This window comes from Neolamprologus multifasciatus, chromosome 9 (assembly GCF_963576455.1).
Source record: "Neolamprologus multifasciatus chromosome 9, fNeoMul1.2, whole genome shotgun sequence".
NCBI classification, from domain to species: domain Eukaryota; kingdom Metazoa; phylum Chordata; class Actinopteri; order Cichliformes; family Cichlidae; genus Neolamprologus; species Neolamprologus multifasciatus.
Genome location: NC_140447.1, coordinates 21,233,655 through 21,249,695, shown reverse-complemented (window position 1 = coordinate 21,249,695; position 16,041 = coordinate 21,233,655). Strand labels below are relative to the sequence as shown.

The window sequence follows — 16,041 nt, the reverse complement described above, 5'->3', positions numbered from 1 at the left end:
TCACAAATAAACACATAAAATCCACAGGGTGGTTGTACTCAGTGGCTGAATTCTAGATCCAGAGTGAAGTTCATCACAAAACTCTTCAGTACTGTAGAATTTAGTTTATTGAATTTGCACAAAAAGGTATTTTCACATTTTTATTGTTTTTTTCCCTTAAATAACTTTCTTTTATTGTTTTCCCACTAACCCAGATTACAAGCAAAAAGGTTTTTTTCTTTGATAACCATGGGCTATGCAGTTCTTCGCTAACATTTCCTCTCAGTCATTTCACATCCTGATTTCCTACTTTAGGTCATCTCCAATCACAGTCACTCCTTCAGCTGCACAGAAGACTAAAATGATCTCACAATAGCACCTTTGGTAGGAGGGAGTCTAACTACTGTCCAATCGACGTAGACACCAGATATTTTCAAAAACAAACAAGACAGAGACTGAAGACTGAAGTGCTCACATAAATTTGAATCATAGTCTCATACCTACAGCAGCCTATAGAGAAAAAAAAGAAGTTACTACTTTTGTGAAGACTCGAATTTAGTTTAAGATGCACTCTTGTAAATTAATTTGACATAGTAAACATCAGAACAACATAAAAGAAAGCACGAGCTGAGCCAAGCGGACACAATGTTAAGTCGGAGCTGTGCTTGCTCACAGTATGCGAATAAATTACTGTTAAGAAATATGATTAGTGTTAACTGCTCATTTCACATTGCATCGTTTACACATAGGGTTACACACATACACACAAGAAGCAGCATATTGTCCAAATGTAGATTTATTGTTGAGGTATGAATATTCTCGCTTTGAAAGCTTATTTTATATATGAAATACTTAATATACACTTAATCTGCCAATTGCATGGGCTGAATGATGAATTTAATTGAGGCGACTAATTTAACACCCCCCCTCCCCCTCATTTGGCTCTTCCTTCTTCGGGGTGCAGTGTTGTGGCTCAGTGCTCGTTTCTCTCAGGCTGCGATGCTTCAGTGCAACAAGATGCAGTAAGGCTGGTGGGTGAATAAAGGACTCGTGATCTCTGAGTGCTGAGATGTGACGCCACAGGCTTCTGTCTCTAGCTCCAGCAACACTGGGACTGTAAACATGTTTCCAATATTACCATTCAGATAGGAATGAATCCTGCAAAGAAACACTCCAGATGTGGTATTACTACTGTGGTTTTACTCCGTGGCTTTGTCGTTATTACTGATTGTCACTGGGTGGTAACCATCGTCAGCTGTGTGGTTCTTTAGGTCCCGTGCAATGAAGAATGTAATGGCTGATGGTGCTAAAAGGTGAGACAGAGATGAAGATGAAGCGGTGGTGGAGGTGAGGGTGAAGTGGAGGGCAGGCTGGCTCAAATGAAGGTGGGAGGTGGTGCTCGTCTAGTCGTCCTTCTCCACTATGACCTCCCCGAGAAGCATCCTTCTTCTCTGCCGCAGCATGTGGAAGTAGAGCTGAGGAAACACTGCGAGAAAAACGAGAACATGTTCAGGGTGACTGTGACTATGATGAACACAAACGAAAGCAAGTTAGAGTGAAATACAAATTCACAACTCTCAACTTGGTCTCAATTCTGAATAAGAAGCAGCACAGTGGGAAGACATGCATTCACAGACATAAGCCACTGGGGTGGTCTGGCAAAGCCTGGAGCCTATTACAGCTGACAACTTTTTCATATTTTCCATGACATTTGGTCCATATATTTTTGAACAGAGGGGATTTTTGTCGTTTTGTATCAAATAATCAACATTGGGATTGAAGTAAAAACTTTCAGCTTTAATTCAAAGGATTTGACACGCATTTTGCATGAACTGTTGAGCAGTTACAGCCGTTTTCATACAGTGCATATGTTTTCAGGGGCTCAAAAGTAAATGAACAAGTGAGTCTTACTCCCTCCCATCATTTCATGACAAATTATGCAGGCAAGAGACCTGGAGTTGCTTCCAGGTGTTGAACTTGCATTCTGTATCTTTTCACTGGAACTCTCAACCTGAGGACCAAAGACATGTCAGTGGGAGTGAAGTAGGCCATCATTAGTGAGACAGCAAAAACTTTAGGAGTGGCCGAATCAAGAATGTGGTTCATTCTTAATAAGAATAAATGAATTGGTTAGCTCATTAACATCAAAAGGTCCAGAAGACCACAAGAAACAACTAAACGGGATGATCACAGAATTATTTCCATGGTTAAGAAAAACCCTTTACAACACTGAGCTCAGTCAAGAGTGTGGAGAAGGTAGGAGTATTATCAAAATCTATGAACAAGAGATGGCTTCATGGATGGAAACACAGAGTTTACAACAAGTTGCAACCCACTTGTTATAATCATGAATGAGAAGACCAGATTGGATTAGATTAAAATTTAAATCTAATCTGTGACTTGTGACAGTGCTGTGAATAATAAGTGTACAGGACTACACTCTCTGCTCAGATTCAGCCAAATACTGCAAAACCGATCAGACAGAGCTTCACTGTGCAAATTGAGAACAAGCCAAAGCAAACTGCAAAAGCAATCCAAGAGTTTCTCAAGCCCAAGAAAAGGGATATTCTTCAGTGGCCAAGTCAGTCACCCAATCTCAGATCAATAGTTATTAAATGAATGCAGAAAGACAAAAACCAGCAACTGAAGGTAGCATCACAAATCAATGAGAGAAAACAACATCTGGTGATGTTTATGGATTCTAGACTTCAGGGAGTCATTGACAGCTGTGTTATGAAAAACAATCTTTATATTTAAAATTATGTACGACATGTGAACACACAGTATATTCCAAATAAAATTGGATATACCAAAACAGATGATTCTATTCAAATTATAAAATGCCACCAAACATTGCACCACAGGACAGAAAAGCTGCTTTTGAGCAGAACAGGCAGAATTATTTGTACCGCAACACGAGAAAATACAGTTTAAAAATCATGTAGGATTCTGACCCACATGCCAAAACTGAAAGTGCACAATGTAGGCATGAAATTTGCTTCTTACGTGGGATGTAGGACAGCATGACGATGATGAGGCAGTAGTAGTAGTCAAACGACACGTTATACTTGTTTGGGAGCCTCATGGAGTACATTCCAGACCTGCGTACGAACGGCAGCGCAGCATAAATGGTGAGCAGCTCACCAACGACTCCCACCGGGTACAAGACAATGAAGAGGTTGTATCTGTGGGAAGAAGAAAGAGCAGGGTGGATGTCTTCAAATCCAGCAGCGTGATCACTTTAGCACTCACACAGTTGGGACAGTTGACAGTCAGAGGATGTTAATACACTCACATGCATATTGAAAACACAGGAAGATCACTGACACAGGGGCCAGATACTGTAACAAAAGCTGCCTTGAGTTGTGGACATAAAACTTCCCTCGAGGTATTCCAGAGATATGGTGGTCAAGCAGCACATTGTAAAAAAGTAATATTTTCACATTTTTCCATCTTCAGGAACTCTGAGTGAGTTTGGCTCTGGATAACTCCAAGGTATCATTTTCTTTTTACACTTTCATGCTGTTCACATGCAAAAGTTTAAAAAAAAAATTCAACCTTTTTGTTCCTGCAGTTCATTTTAATTGAGAGAAAGTCAAGAATAAGATCATATTCCAGCATTAAGTAATAAGCTCATTTGTTGTTACAATAATGTTTCATTGCCTGCTGGATATAAAATATGCATTATTACTTTCCAGCAGCTCCTCACCTTATTTCATGCCAGTGCACAGTTTTGCAACTGAAGGCATAATTACATTGGTCCACTGAACTGGCATGTGTGCAAAAACCTTCTGACATCCGAGACTAATGTTCCCAAACTATAATTTGTGAACTGGTATGTTAAGAACAACCAGGAACACAGCATCTTTTGCCTCACTGTTTGTTTGCAGTGGGCACATTACCAAACAAAAATGACCAAAATATTGAACTGAATCCAATTTTCTAAAATTAGAAAGCCCACACAAATATGTGGGAATACACTGCATGAATTCCCACAGATCTGATTTATAGTAAATAAAAGAAACCAATTGAAGTTCTTTAAAGTAACTCAAAAGACAAGAATAAGAAAGACTAGGTTCAATTTTAGTGGTTAGACTGGTCATCAAAGAACAGAGGGTATACAAGAGAAGTCAGTTAAACCTCTAAAAAATAAAAATAAAAAATAATCTTAAATAAAATGTCAAAAACTGCATTGTTTCAAGCTCACTGGCAAAATACCTGAATATACCTGCAATCACTGCTAAATGCTTAAAACTACTTATTACTAAAACAGTCCTGAGTAAATCTGATGTTTGACAATCTAAGCACCAGAACGTTCTCTTTGTTGGATGGGCTGTGTCTATCTGCATCCTAGAATTACATGAGGGAATTGTCAAAACAATTGTGCAAGAAACATATGAGATTTCACAAAGATGGAAAATGATGCAAGATGACTAATCAACTAAAATCAACTCGAAATTGCAAGATTAACGATTAAAGACCTCTTATGCTCCACATTTTTGTTTCTAGCTTTGCATGGCTCACAGCTGTTGTTTATCTTATAATAGGCCTTCCAGTTTATCCACCAAAATAGCAAATAAGTCATTTTACCTCTTAAGCAATTCTTTAAACCAACTTTCTTCTGATTGGGTTCCCCTCACAAACAGCAGTTTAAGCAGCATGAGGGTGGGGCTGCTGCACTCACAGTCAGAGGCAAATCAGGCATATCCCCTCTCATAAAGAAGCAAGAAGAGAAAAGCTTCCTAAATTGCTTGTTTGAAACAGTTTGAAACATGTATCTGGCAGAAAATAAGGAAAGGGTAACAGGTCAACTTTAAACAACGTTAAACATCATCAAAGTCTGACGATTACTGGGAGCATGTTCTATGGTCAAACAAGACAAATTTGTTGGGCTCCAATATGGTCCAGCATATATGGACTGAACTGCACCCAGAAAGTAGTCCTGAAATAAAAAGTTGCTGGAATGAACAAATTTATAGATTTGGTATATCCATAGGAACATATGGTGCAAACACTGGCAGACAAGTTGAAGCTTGGCAGAAGAGAAATATGGAAACGATACAAACAAAGCTCACGCCTCAAATCACACAACAACTTTAAAGTGGAGAAGGATATCATCAGACTTAAATAACATGCAATACTTTGGGGGTATATTAAAGAGAAAGGAACAGCCCAAGACACGCTCAGTAGGACTGAATCTATCACCAGAAAATGTACATGGATACACAACACAAAAATACATTAATTAAATAATGAAAGATTTGAATCTCTGTAATGTACTGATCTTTCAGGCCTGTTAGCAGGTTATCTGAAATAAATGTAAATTTCAGATTCAAAGCAGTTAATAAGGTAGTCCAATCCTGATTTTGTATCAGGGAGTTTTTCGGACAGCCTGATAATAATGAATTACAATTGTCCAGCCTAGAAGTAATAAATGCATGAACTAGCTTTTTAGTACTACTCTGAGACGGGACGTTTCTAATTTTAGAGATGTTGTGCAGATGAAACAAAGCAGTCCTGCATATTTCTTTAATATGCTCAGTGAAGGACATATCCTGTTCAAAAAACGACTCCAAGATTCCTCACAGTGTTATTAGAGGTCAAGGTAACAGCATCCAGAGTAAACATCTGTTTTTTTAGAACAAAGTACAATAACCTCAGGTTTTTATGAATTTGGAAGCAGGAATTTAGAGGTCATCAGTCTTTATGTGTTTAAGTCATTCGTGCAGTTTAACTAGTCAGAGTGTTTCATCTGGCTTCATGTATCGATAAAGCTGGGTATCATCTTCATAGCAATAAAAATGTATTCTATGCCGTCTAATTACAACTTCAGTTTCATACCGTATACAGAACTGTGACCTTATGAAGCAAAGCAGCCAATCAGGAAGAGGCTGCAGTAGTGATGATGTGGTGACTAAGAGCTGAAAAAGTGTGAGGATTTTTTTTAGCAACACTGACATTAAATCTATGCACAGGGAAAAAAATAGTAACCACATCAATATGTGGTTACAAATTGGTCATAATATATTGGAAATTGAGGGGAAAAAGATATTAGTGCCTAAGAAAGAGGCTGTTTGTATTTTATTATTTATTAGTCCTTTATTTATCCAGGTAAAATCTCATTGAGATTAAAAATCTCATTTCCAAGAGAGACCTGACATCATGGCAACAAAAGTCAAAATACATGTATATAAGTATATAACATAAAAAAAATACAATATCCCGTACGAACATGTGAAAAATATACAATAACAGATCAAATTAAGAGCGACATTAAAAACAATCACACTGAGTAAAAGAGCTATTCTCTCGATAATTTCAGTTCCTTCTGCAGATTATTCCAGCAAGCAGGGGCAACGTATTTCAAAGCCTTTTTCCCCAATTCTGTTCTGATGTATGATATTGTGAGAATGAAGGCTGCATTGGTTGTGGTTTTTACACATATAAACACATAAATAAGAGGGAACTAGCCCAAGCAGATGTTTATAGATAAAGATCAGCCAATGGGAGAGTCTGCAAATATACAAAGTCTATGTCTCTTAGGAGACGTAGCTAACAACTCTTTACCATTTGAGAATAACATGAACTTGGATTTCTCTGGATTTAACACCAACTTAAGTTGAGTTGAGTTAAATGGGACTGAACAACATCAAAGGCAGACTGCAGAATTATAGGGTTTGTGCTACTGAAGGAGATGAACAACAGATAATTGTATCATCTGCATAAAGATGGAAAGCAGCATTTGATAAATTATCACAAAGGTTCTTTATGTAAAGAGAAAAGAGCAATGGTCCTAATGTGGAGCCCTGCAGAACTCATTTGGATAATGGGAGAAAAGAGGAAGAAGACCCAGCAGCAAGGAAAACCAACGGTAGAACTCCTGCACACAACTAAGTTAATCACAAAGTACCGACTTAATTTCTCATCACCGCCCCAAATAACAGTGAGACAGCATGCCTCTTCCTATGATGGCAGCTCTCTCCAGGACCAAATGATATGCCATGACTCAGGACTATAGAGTTCCTGTATTTAGTGAGGACCACAGCAAAGGCTCGGGGGAGCGTCTCAGCGGATGAGAGAAATGTTGGGTGAACATTCCGTGACCAAAACAGATGGTCTTAAAAACAGGAGCAGCTGAACATGAGCCCCTTGCCAGGGGCCTGTCGTCTCCTCCGTGCTTAAAGAATGACATGAAGGGTGGGGGCGGGGAAGCGTAGGGTGCCATTCAAGAGCACAAGAATCCAGAGCAGAAACAAAAGAGTGGCTGGCATTAGTTGGCCTGCCTGAAGAATCACGTGACACAGCGAAGCAGAAAGAATAAATAAAATTAAGATGCCGAGCCTGCGCGCTGGACAGCCTTCAGCGGGGGCGGCTCACGTTTCTACTAACGACTCCAGTTTCAGGTGAGCTGCTTCGAGGCCAGAATGACACATCACAAGTACTCTGCCTTCAACACAAGACAGGTATTATATTTCACTACAGCTGAGAATATTTCTTTCACAAAAAATGCCTGGTTTCAGCCTCTTATGCAACTAACTAAACTTATTCAGAAATTCTTTATGTTTTAGGGAGAAGTTAAAACCAAAAGACAAACAAGCATTTCACCTTTTCCTGTTTCCTCAGAGTGCTGTGTTAGTGGTTAGTTCACTGACCACAAACAGAATGGCTAATGAGGTGCTAATCAATAAACACACACATGCTTCTCCTCTTTGTATTAGACGACAGATACTTAATACACGCGCGGCTCTACAAGGCGAGGGAAGCATGCCAGAGGTGAATTCACCGGATTAGGCCGACATGCTCAGACAGAGTCCCGAAACAGGAAAGACAATTCAAACTCATCCCAGCCCCAGCTAACGGTGTCTCCACCTGGCCCATTTGATGAAGTACGGCAGGTGGTTGAGCAGTTTGAATGTGTAGTAGGAATATCTGGTAATCTCTGTCATCGTCCACACAACCAGAAATAGGATTACGCTTTCTTCACTCTGGATCTTTAAGTCAGGAAAATGGCAAAAAATAAAGAGTTAAAAGAAGCTTCAAACCTGATGGGTGCTGCTCTTACAGGCAAAAAGATGAGAAAAGTACGATTTCTATGTGGGGGGGAAAAAAAGTAACTGGACAGACTGTGTTCCAGAATAGTTGTGACAATACATACAGTGTGTGAAGTTTAAGAGTACTGTGGTGAAATCTGTCAACTAAAGACTGATAAATTGTAAAAAGTCACGGAGTTGCGGTTTATCATAAAAGTCACCTGTCTGATGCTGTTGGTGATGAACCAAACCATAAAAATCCGCGAACACACTTGAACCCCAGTTACAATCACAGAAGTCCTCACGATTCCTGCAACACAGCCAAAGTAAGAAACAAAAATCACCAATAAATACATGGCCAGATGAGGGAATTTATCTGAATCTGTACAAATTAGACAAATATTTTCATGTAAGTTGTCACATACCAATGGCACAATGTCCCACCTGTAAGACAAGCAACACAAACAGCAGTAAAAATGACCGTCTTGTTAAAGTCTAAGAAAAAAGTATTTGTTTTTTAAATTTACTAATTCACTAAAGTCCCACTCGTGACAGGAAACGCTATAGACTGTAAATCAAAGATGGACATGGCACCATTGTGTCACCCAAAGGTCTGTGGACTACAAACCGGATTCCAAAAAAGCTGGGACACTCAACAAATTGTGAATAAAAACTGAATGCAATGATGTGGAGATGGCAAATGTCAATATTGTATTCAGAATAGAACATAAATCACGGAACAAAAGTTTAAACTGAGAAAAGTTATCATTTTAAGGGAACAATATGGTGATTCAAAATGTCATGGTGTCAACAAATCCCGAAAAAGTTGGGACAAGGCCATTTTCACCACTGTGTGGCATCTCCCCTTCTTCTTACAACACTCAACAGACGTCTGGGGACCGAGGAGACCAGTTTCACAAGTTTAGAAATAGGAATGCTCTCCCATTCTTGTCTAATACAGGCCTCTAACTGTTCAATTGTCTTGGGCCTTCTTTGTCGCACCTTCCTCTTTATGATGCGCCAAATGTTCCCTATAGGTGAACGATCTGGACTGCAGACTGGCCATTTCAGTACCCGGATCCTTCTCCTACGCAGCCATGATGTTGTGATTGATGCAGAATGTGGTCTGGCATTATTTTGTTGAAAAATGCAGGGTCTTCCCTGGAAGAGATGACATCTGGATGGGAGCATATGTTGTTCTAGAACCTGAATGTATTTTTCTGCATTGATGGTGCCTTTCCAGACATGCAAGCTGCCCATGCCACACGCAATCATGCAACCCCATACCATCAGAGATGCAGGCTTCTGAACTGAGCGTTGATAACAACTTGGGTTGTCCTTGTCCTCTTTGGTCCGGATGACATGGTGTCCCACATTTCCAAAAAGAACTTCAAATCGTGACTCGTCTGACCACAGAACAGTCTTCCATTTTGCCACACTCCATTTTAAATGATCCCTAGCCCAGTGAAAACGCCCGAGCTTGTGGATCTTGCTTAGAAATGGCTTCTTCTTTGCACTGTAGAGTTTCAGCCGGCAACGTCGGATGGCACGGTGGATTGTGTTCACTGACAATGGTTTCTGGAAGTATTCCTGAGCCCATTCTGTGATTTCCTTTACAGTAGCATTCCTGTTTGTGGTGCAGTGTCGTTTAAGGGCCCGGAGATCACGGGCATCCAGTATGGGTTTACGCCCTTGACCCTTACGCACAGAGATTGTTCCAGATTCTCTGAATCTTCGGATGATGTTATGCACAGTTGATGATGATAACTGCAAAGTCTTTGCAATTTGTCGCTGGGTAACACCTTTCTGATATTGCTCCACTGTCTTTCTGCGCAACATTGTGGGAATTGGTGATCCTCTACCCATCTTGGCTTCTGCGAGACACTGCCACTCTGAGAAACTCCTTTTATACCCAATCATGTTGCCAATTAACCTAATTAGTGTTAATTGGTCTTCCAGCTCTTCGTTATGCTCAAATTTATTTTTTCCAGCCTCTTATTGGTACTTGTCCCAACTTTTTTGGGATTTGTTGACACCGTGAAATTTTTAATCAACATATTTTTCCTTTCAAATGATACATTTTCTCAGATTGAACTTTTGATCTGTCATCTACTACATCTATTCTGAATAAAATATTGACATTTTCCATCTCCACATCATTGCATTCAGTTTTTATTCACAATTTGTTTGGTGTCCCAACTTTTTTGGAATCCAGTTTGTAATTCTGAAACTTTCCATTTGCTATTTCGGCTATTTAAAACCAGACAAGAACATCTTTGAACAAAAAATGGTAAACTGTCCAGCTAAACATTGTTAGCAAAGTGCATCCTTCACTAACATTCATCCTACTGGGATGATACTGGGATGATAGTTTTGGCTAGTGAAAAACAGGCTTATAACAAAATACACTTGCCATTATAAAAAAAAGAACACTGCACACCTATTAGGTAGCTATTTGTCAAGGACAATTAAGCTACACCCTCAAGCATACCCTGCTCTATTGGGACAATAAAGCTACACCCTCCTGCTCTATTGTCTATTTATTATAGCTCAGCTGATTTATTGGCAGGATAGCCAATAAAGCCAAAATAAGCTACTTACTAATTTATCTTTACTGCCATTTATAACAGAGAAATTTTAAAGCAAAGAAAATAGTGAGAAACACCCTTCAATTATCTTAAGAATGTTGTCATTTCATAGTTTGTCCACCAGGGGGCATCTTCCCTTTTTGAACGCCACAAACGCAACAACAAGTGTGAACAAATAAATAACTGCATATAACAACTGTTAGAGTAATCCGTTAATGTATAAAATATCAATTGAAATATCAGAATAATGCATTTTTAAGCCACCAAATATTAACATCAGAGCTTAATATCCCTGTTGACAAGCCTTAAAACTGATGATTACAACCATAAAAATCAAGATATACATGTTTAAGTAGGTCATTAAAAAAATTGAGTAGTATGGTTCTTTTCTCATAGACTTCTATACTGACCGATAGCTTTTTACAACCTGTTGCCCCCTGCTGGCCATTAACTATGAAGTTATGCATTTGCTTCAATTTTCAGGCCGAATGTTTGTTTTTTTTCACACAGTCTCTAAGACTTAAGTCTTACCTCAACTAATGCAAAGGTCTGGAAAAACTTGAGTGTCCTTGCTATACTTCTGTACAGACCCTTGTGTGTGCCTTTCTGTATGTAGAAGCGTGTCATTGCCATGGCCAAAACCAGCCACCTGCAGACAAACAAAAATCACACAACCGCTCAGTGCAACTGAAATGTGAAAGGAGAAAATTGGTGTAAAGGACAGACATTTTTCTGCAATGGAAAAAACAAACGAAAACAACTGTGACACAACTGGAAATCTAATCTTTTAAATCTAATTTAAGCCATTTAGTCACCTCATAATAACATCAAAGGGAGGATGAAAATATGAATAGAACAGGAAATTTATAACAACACATTTGAGATGTAAATTTAAAGGAAATAAACTTAGGAATTTAAACAATATAAATACTGAATGAAACTAAAACAAATTATTAACATTTTCTAACCTTGTCACTGAAACCAAGGAATTCCCAGTACATGCTGACATACTGGGCTACAAAGCTGATAAAAATTCTCTCACTAAATGCTGCTTTAAACCAATCACTATATCATGTAATAAAGTAAAATAAATACTTTTCTTCAAAGTTATTCTGTAACAGACAGACATTACTGCCTCTATTTATCTGGTGTTACCTGTTTATTCCACTGAGACACCAGACAAATACGAAAAACCTAACATTGTCATAAAACTGGTCTGTTTGTGTTTTCCACTAGGCCACAACCACAGTTCAACAGCTACGCCACAATTTCTGATGGTAGACAAATTTACATTATGTTTATAAGTATACATGTATCAGACAGTTATCCATACATAAAGTGAGCACTGGAATAAACTGGCAACTAAAATAAAAATAATAAAGAAGGAAAAATGGAATAGCTTGAGAAAGCAAACCAAAGCTGCAGCATTTTACATCAGGTAATTGTAACTGCACTTTCAGTGAAATATTAAAAAATTAGCAGCAGCTACAAAATCTCTCTGCAACACACCAGCTTTACTCTATGTGTAAGTGAAACCACAGAAAAACAGGATTGTCCCTTTGATTGATCCCTTCTCTCCTTCTTGCATGTTCTGAATCTGCCCCAGGGCATCCTCCCACTTGGACAAGACCCGAACAGCTCACCCAGGACCAGCAAGCATCCTACCCAGATGCTCAAACCACCCCAACTGGCTCCTTTCTGATGTGAGGGAGTAGAAGATTTTCCCCGACAAATAAAATTTGGAATAAAGAAAAACATCAAAAAAATTACGGGATTAAATCTTTGAATTCAGTCAAGGGTTAGGGCTTTTTTTTAAAAAAAAAAAAAAAAAAAAAAAAACTATTCTAATAATAGTTCTGAATAAAAAACCTCTAAGAACTCACAAGTCTTGCATGTGCATGTTAAAAACAACAACATCATTTTGTTAACATATTATCAAAAATGAATCCAGCTGCAATGTTATATAAAAAAAACTTTAAAAAAATCCTGCACAGTAGATAGGATGAGCAGCCAATAAGCATCCTCACTGAGCTGTTTATAGCCACCAGTGAGTCCATTTAAGTTGATTTATAAAAAGGATCTCATACTGATAAGCGGAGCGCAAGTGAAGCTTTCTTAATGCATATTGTCGCTAAATGTCCTCATAAGGAAAACCTATGTTTGATTATGCACGTCTTTCCCTGATGTCATGCACCTTTCACTGAGGACGCACCAGCGGTGACGTTCTAGACCAACACCAGTGCTGTGAAAAAGAATTCACCCCATTTCCCGACTTCTTATTTTTTGCATATTTGTCACAAATTTTAATATTAGACAAGGAAACACAGAGAAGATGCAAAATACAGTTTTTAAATGATGAAATTTTATTTATTACAAGGAGGAAAAACTATCCAAATCTGCTCGGCCCTATGTGAAAAAGTAACTGGACCCTAAACCGTGTATCTCAATGATCCCAAAGTATCTCAAACTGATTTCAGTTCAGGCTTTCACTAGACCACACCAAAACCAGGATCATTTTTCTGCTGTATAACCCCAGGGTGCTTGAGCTTCCAGCCATGAACTAATGGTTGGAGATTCTCATTCTGGATTTTCTAATAGAAACCATCAATTACATCAACTCGTCCTGGTGCTGAAACAACAGAGCAGCACCAGACCATCACACTACCACCACCTGTTGCTATGATGTTCTTTTTATGCAAAGCACTGTTACTTTAGGCAAGATGAGCCTTTCTTTGTCATCAGTGGTTTTCTCCTTGAACTCTCCCATGGATGCCATTTTTGACCAGCCTCTTTGTTATTGTTCAGTCGTGAACTCTGACCCTAACTGAAGTGAGGCCTGCAGTTCTGTAGAAGTTCTGGGTTCTTTTGTGACCTAATGGATGAGTCACTTGTGCGCTCTTAGAGTAATGTTGGTAGGCCGACCTCTACTGTTTCAAGTTTTCTCCATTTGCATATAATGGCTCTCACGCCGAAGGCCTTAGAAATTACTTTGTATCCCTTTCCAGACTGATGGATGTCAATTGCTTTGTTTGTCAGTCGTTTCTGTAGATTGTGGCTTTACTCGTTGCTATCTGAGATCTTTTAGCCTATTTCCCTTTGTCAGACAGCTTATAGTTAAGTGATTTCTTGATCCAACACATCTAGCAGTAATCAGGCCTGGGTTAGGGTAGTGAAACAGAACTCAGATTTTCTTTTTTAAATGGGGTTATTCACAGTTAACTCATAATTTATCAAGAGGATAATAGAGGAAGGAGGCGTTGTATATAATTTTTTCCACATAGGGCCAAGTAGATTTGGACAGCTGCAATTTTACTTATCTTTGACTAAGACATTAAAAACAAGTTACTAAGTTGGACAGAGTCACAACGATGTGCACAAATATATTCTTGTTTTATTTCGTGTTATTATTATTATTATTATTATTATTATTAAAGTGATCAGTACCTGAGGCCATGCGCCAAACTGGAAGCGCTTAGTCACCACTGATCCAGTGACCCCGACACCTCCGCTATTCTCAAGTTCTCATGTGTTTGTCCTTTATCACAACACAGGAAGCTCTCTTCACACAAACGTTGTTGTTATTAAAAATGTGCCCATTGAGCACTTCACTGTCCCAGACCTGAGCTCCAGTGTCAGCGCGGTCCGGCTATACTTATCACTGCAACTGTCAGACGCACTGTGGGCCTTGACGCTGACACCATGCAGCCAGCCCTATTTGGACACGGCTGTTGCGCCAGCCTGCCACTTTCACCAAACACCATTCATTCATTTTCCAACACTCGAGACAAATAACGGTCGCTCGTTTCTTCGTAGAAACTACCAAACGGACCGCTAAAGCTTGCTCAAACTCAATTGCGACGACGAACTGCTAAATCCAAGCGAGCTGAACAGGCACTTTCGGCGGAGACGCAGTCCTATAAACAGCAACACGCGCTTACGGTTTTTTAGGGAGCGGCTATAACTTCACTGCTTTTCTTATTAATAGGCGACAGGGGCGGAATAACGCACGTACCCGGCGGTCATGGCGATGTTGTAGAAAGTGAGCCATGCGGTAGCGAGGGTGCTTTTCGTTCTCTTTTTGTTGTTGTTTTCCTTCTCCTCAACCGTGCCGTCCTCCTCGCTGGACGCCATGGTACCGGGGGCAGGGTGGGGAAGTCAGGAAGGGAGCTGACAGCTGGGGCTAGTAGGGAGGGGAGCAGCGGGGTTATCCATCCATCCATCTATCTAGCTATCCGCCCATGGATCCCCCTCTCGCGGGACTAGTGCAACAAGTGCGTGGCCTGTCGGTGAGGCAAAGACTAGTGAAATAAAGCCGGCTTGTCACGGCTCAGTTGGTGCAACTATAGAAATTCAGGCTCATTTTCACCCCAATCTTCAGTTCAGCGTGAACAAGTTTAGGTACACCTTTTATAATAAATTAGATAACATCACATAAGACAAAGAAGAGCAATTTCATCAGTATGTCTCAGTTTTTCTACGCGATGAAGAAATGTTGTAGTAAATGAAAAAGACCTGTCAGGATGATTGTTTGGACTTAAACTGCAAGAAGTAAAGGTGTAAAATTGCAGACATAGATAATGTAATTATAAATGTGTTGTGAATGGCCATGGCCAAAGTGTTTATCAGTAGGAAAAGCTGTAAAACCTGTGAAAATATAGTTAAAAATCTGAAATTGATGAACTGATGGTTCATAAATTTCCCCCAAGCCTTTCCATTGGCTGGATTGGAGACGTTGCTGGTCTGATTCTGGCCCCCAGTCCTTATGTTTCACACCCCTTGCTCTATGTATCCCATTGAATTGTGTTCAGTATACCTCAAATTAGTTTAATTAGTTTTATTAACCAATTATTGATGTAATAAAGTGATTTAGTGGTAATTAAAATGTGATCAGAAGTTAAAAATTGATGATGATTCATGTCATCATAACACACTGTTCATCCCTACATAACCCCTACACGAGTCTCAGTAAAACTATTGGTATCAGCAACACTGGCCTTGTATTTACTTGGTATTACCAAAGTACACAGTGAAAAATGGAGTGTCAATATTTCAGAGTAAACCTATTTTAACCTAGATAGAGTATTTACAACTCTATGAGGAGTAAACCGGCTCTAACATCAGAGTTAAAAGTCAAGTAAAAAAGTCAAAGTAAAGTTTGTTAGTCACGCAGTGAAGACTTAACTCCACACAGTGTTGATTATTACCAGCCCGCAGGCGTGTGCGGCCTCAGAGCTCTAATGCGCATGGGATTTTCTCCGGAGAGCTGCCACAGTCAGGTAAGTGAAATTAACATTTCCATACTGGTAACATTGTTTAAAAGGTATTTTTAAACTAAATAGCTCTTTATAGTTTCACTGATGTCGAGTGAGGACATGTTAGCATCATTTACCCATAGGTTTAATGACATTCCAGTAGCTACATGCTTGCAGTTGCTAAAAGTTCAG

At 39.3% G+C, this 16,041-nt stretch overlaps 1 protein-coding gene across 1 annotated transcript; it reads right to left on the bottom strand.

The window, feature by feature from the left end:
- Positions 1 to 89: 89 nt before the first annotated feature.
- Positions 90 to 14,871, bottom strand: hacd1 (3-hydroxyacyl-CoA dehydratase 1). Its single transcript, XM_085172319.1, has 7 exons — positions 14,610 to 14,871; positions 11,129 to 11,246; positions 8,435 to 8,453; positions 8,231 to 8,319; positions 7,849 to 7,970; positions 2,986 to 3,164; positions 90 to 1,465 (listed from the first exon to the last, which is right to left on the bottom strand). The coding sequence occupies exons 1-7, from the start codon at positions 14,726 to 14,728 to the stop codon at positions 1,383 to 1,385; spliced, it is 729 nt and encodes a 242-aa protein (XP_085028445.1). The 5' UTR covers positions 14,729 to 14,871; the 3' UTR covers positions 90 to 1,382.
- Positions 14,872 to 16,041: the final 1,170 nt, after the last annotated feature.

Coding starts and splice junctions, on each gene's coding strand:
- hacd1 (XM_085172319.1), bottom strand. CDS start 14,728: ATGGCGTCCAGCGAGGAGGACGGCACGGTTGAGGAGAAGGAAAACAAC. Junction 7,971..8,230: donor TCACCAACAGCATCAGACAG/GTGACTTTTATG, acceptor CCTGACTTAAAG/ATCCAGAGTGAAGAAAGCGT. Junction 3,165..7,848: donor TACTTCATCAAATGGGCCAG/GTGGAGACACCG, acceptor TTCTTCCCACAG/ATACAACCTCTTCATTGTCT.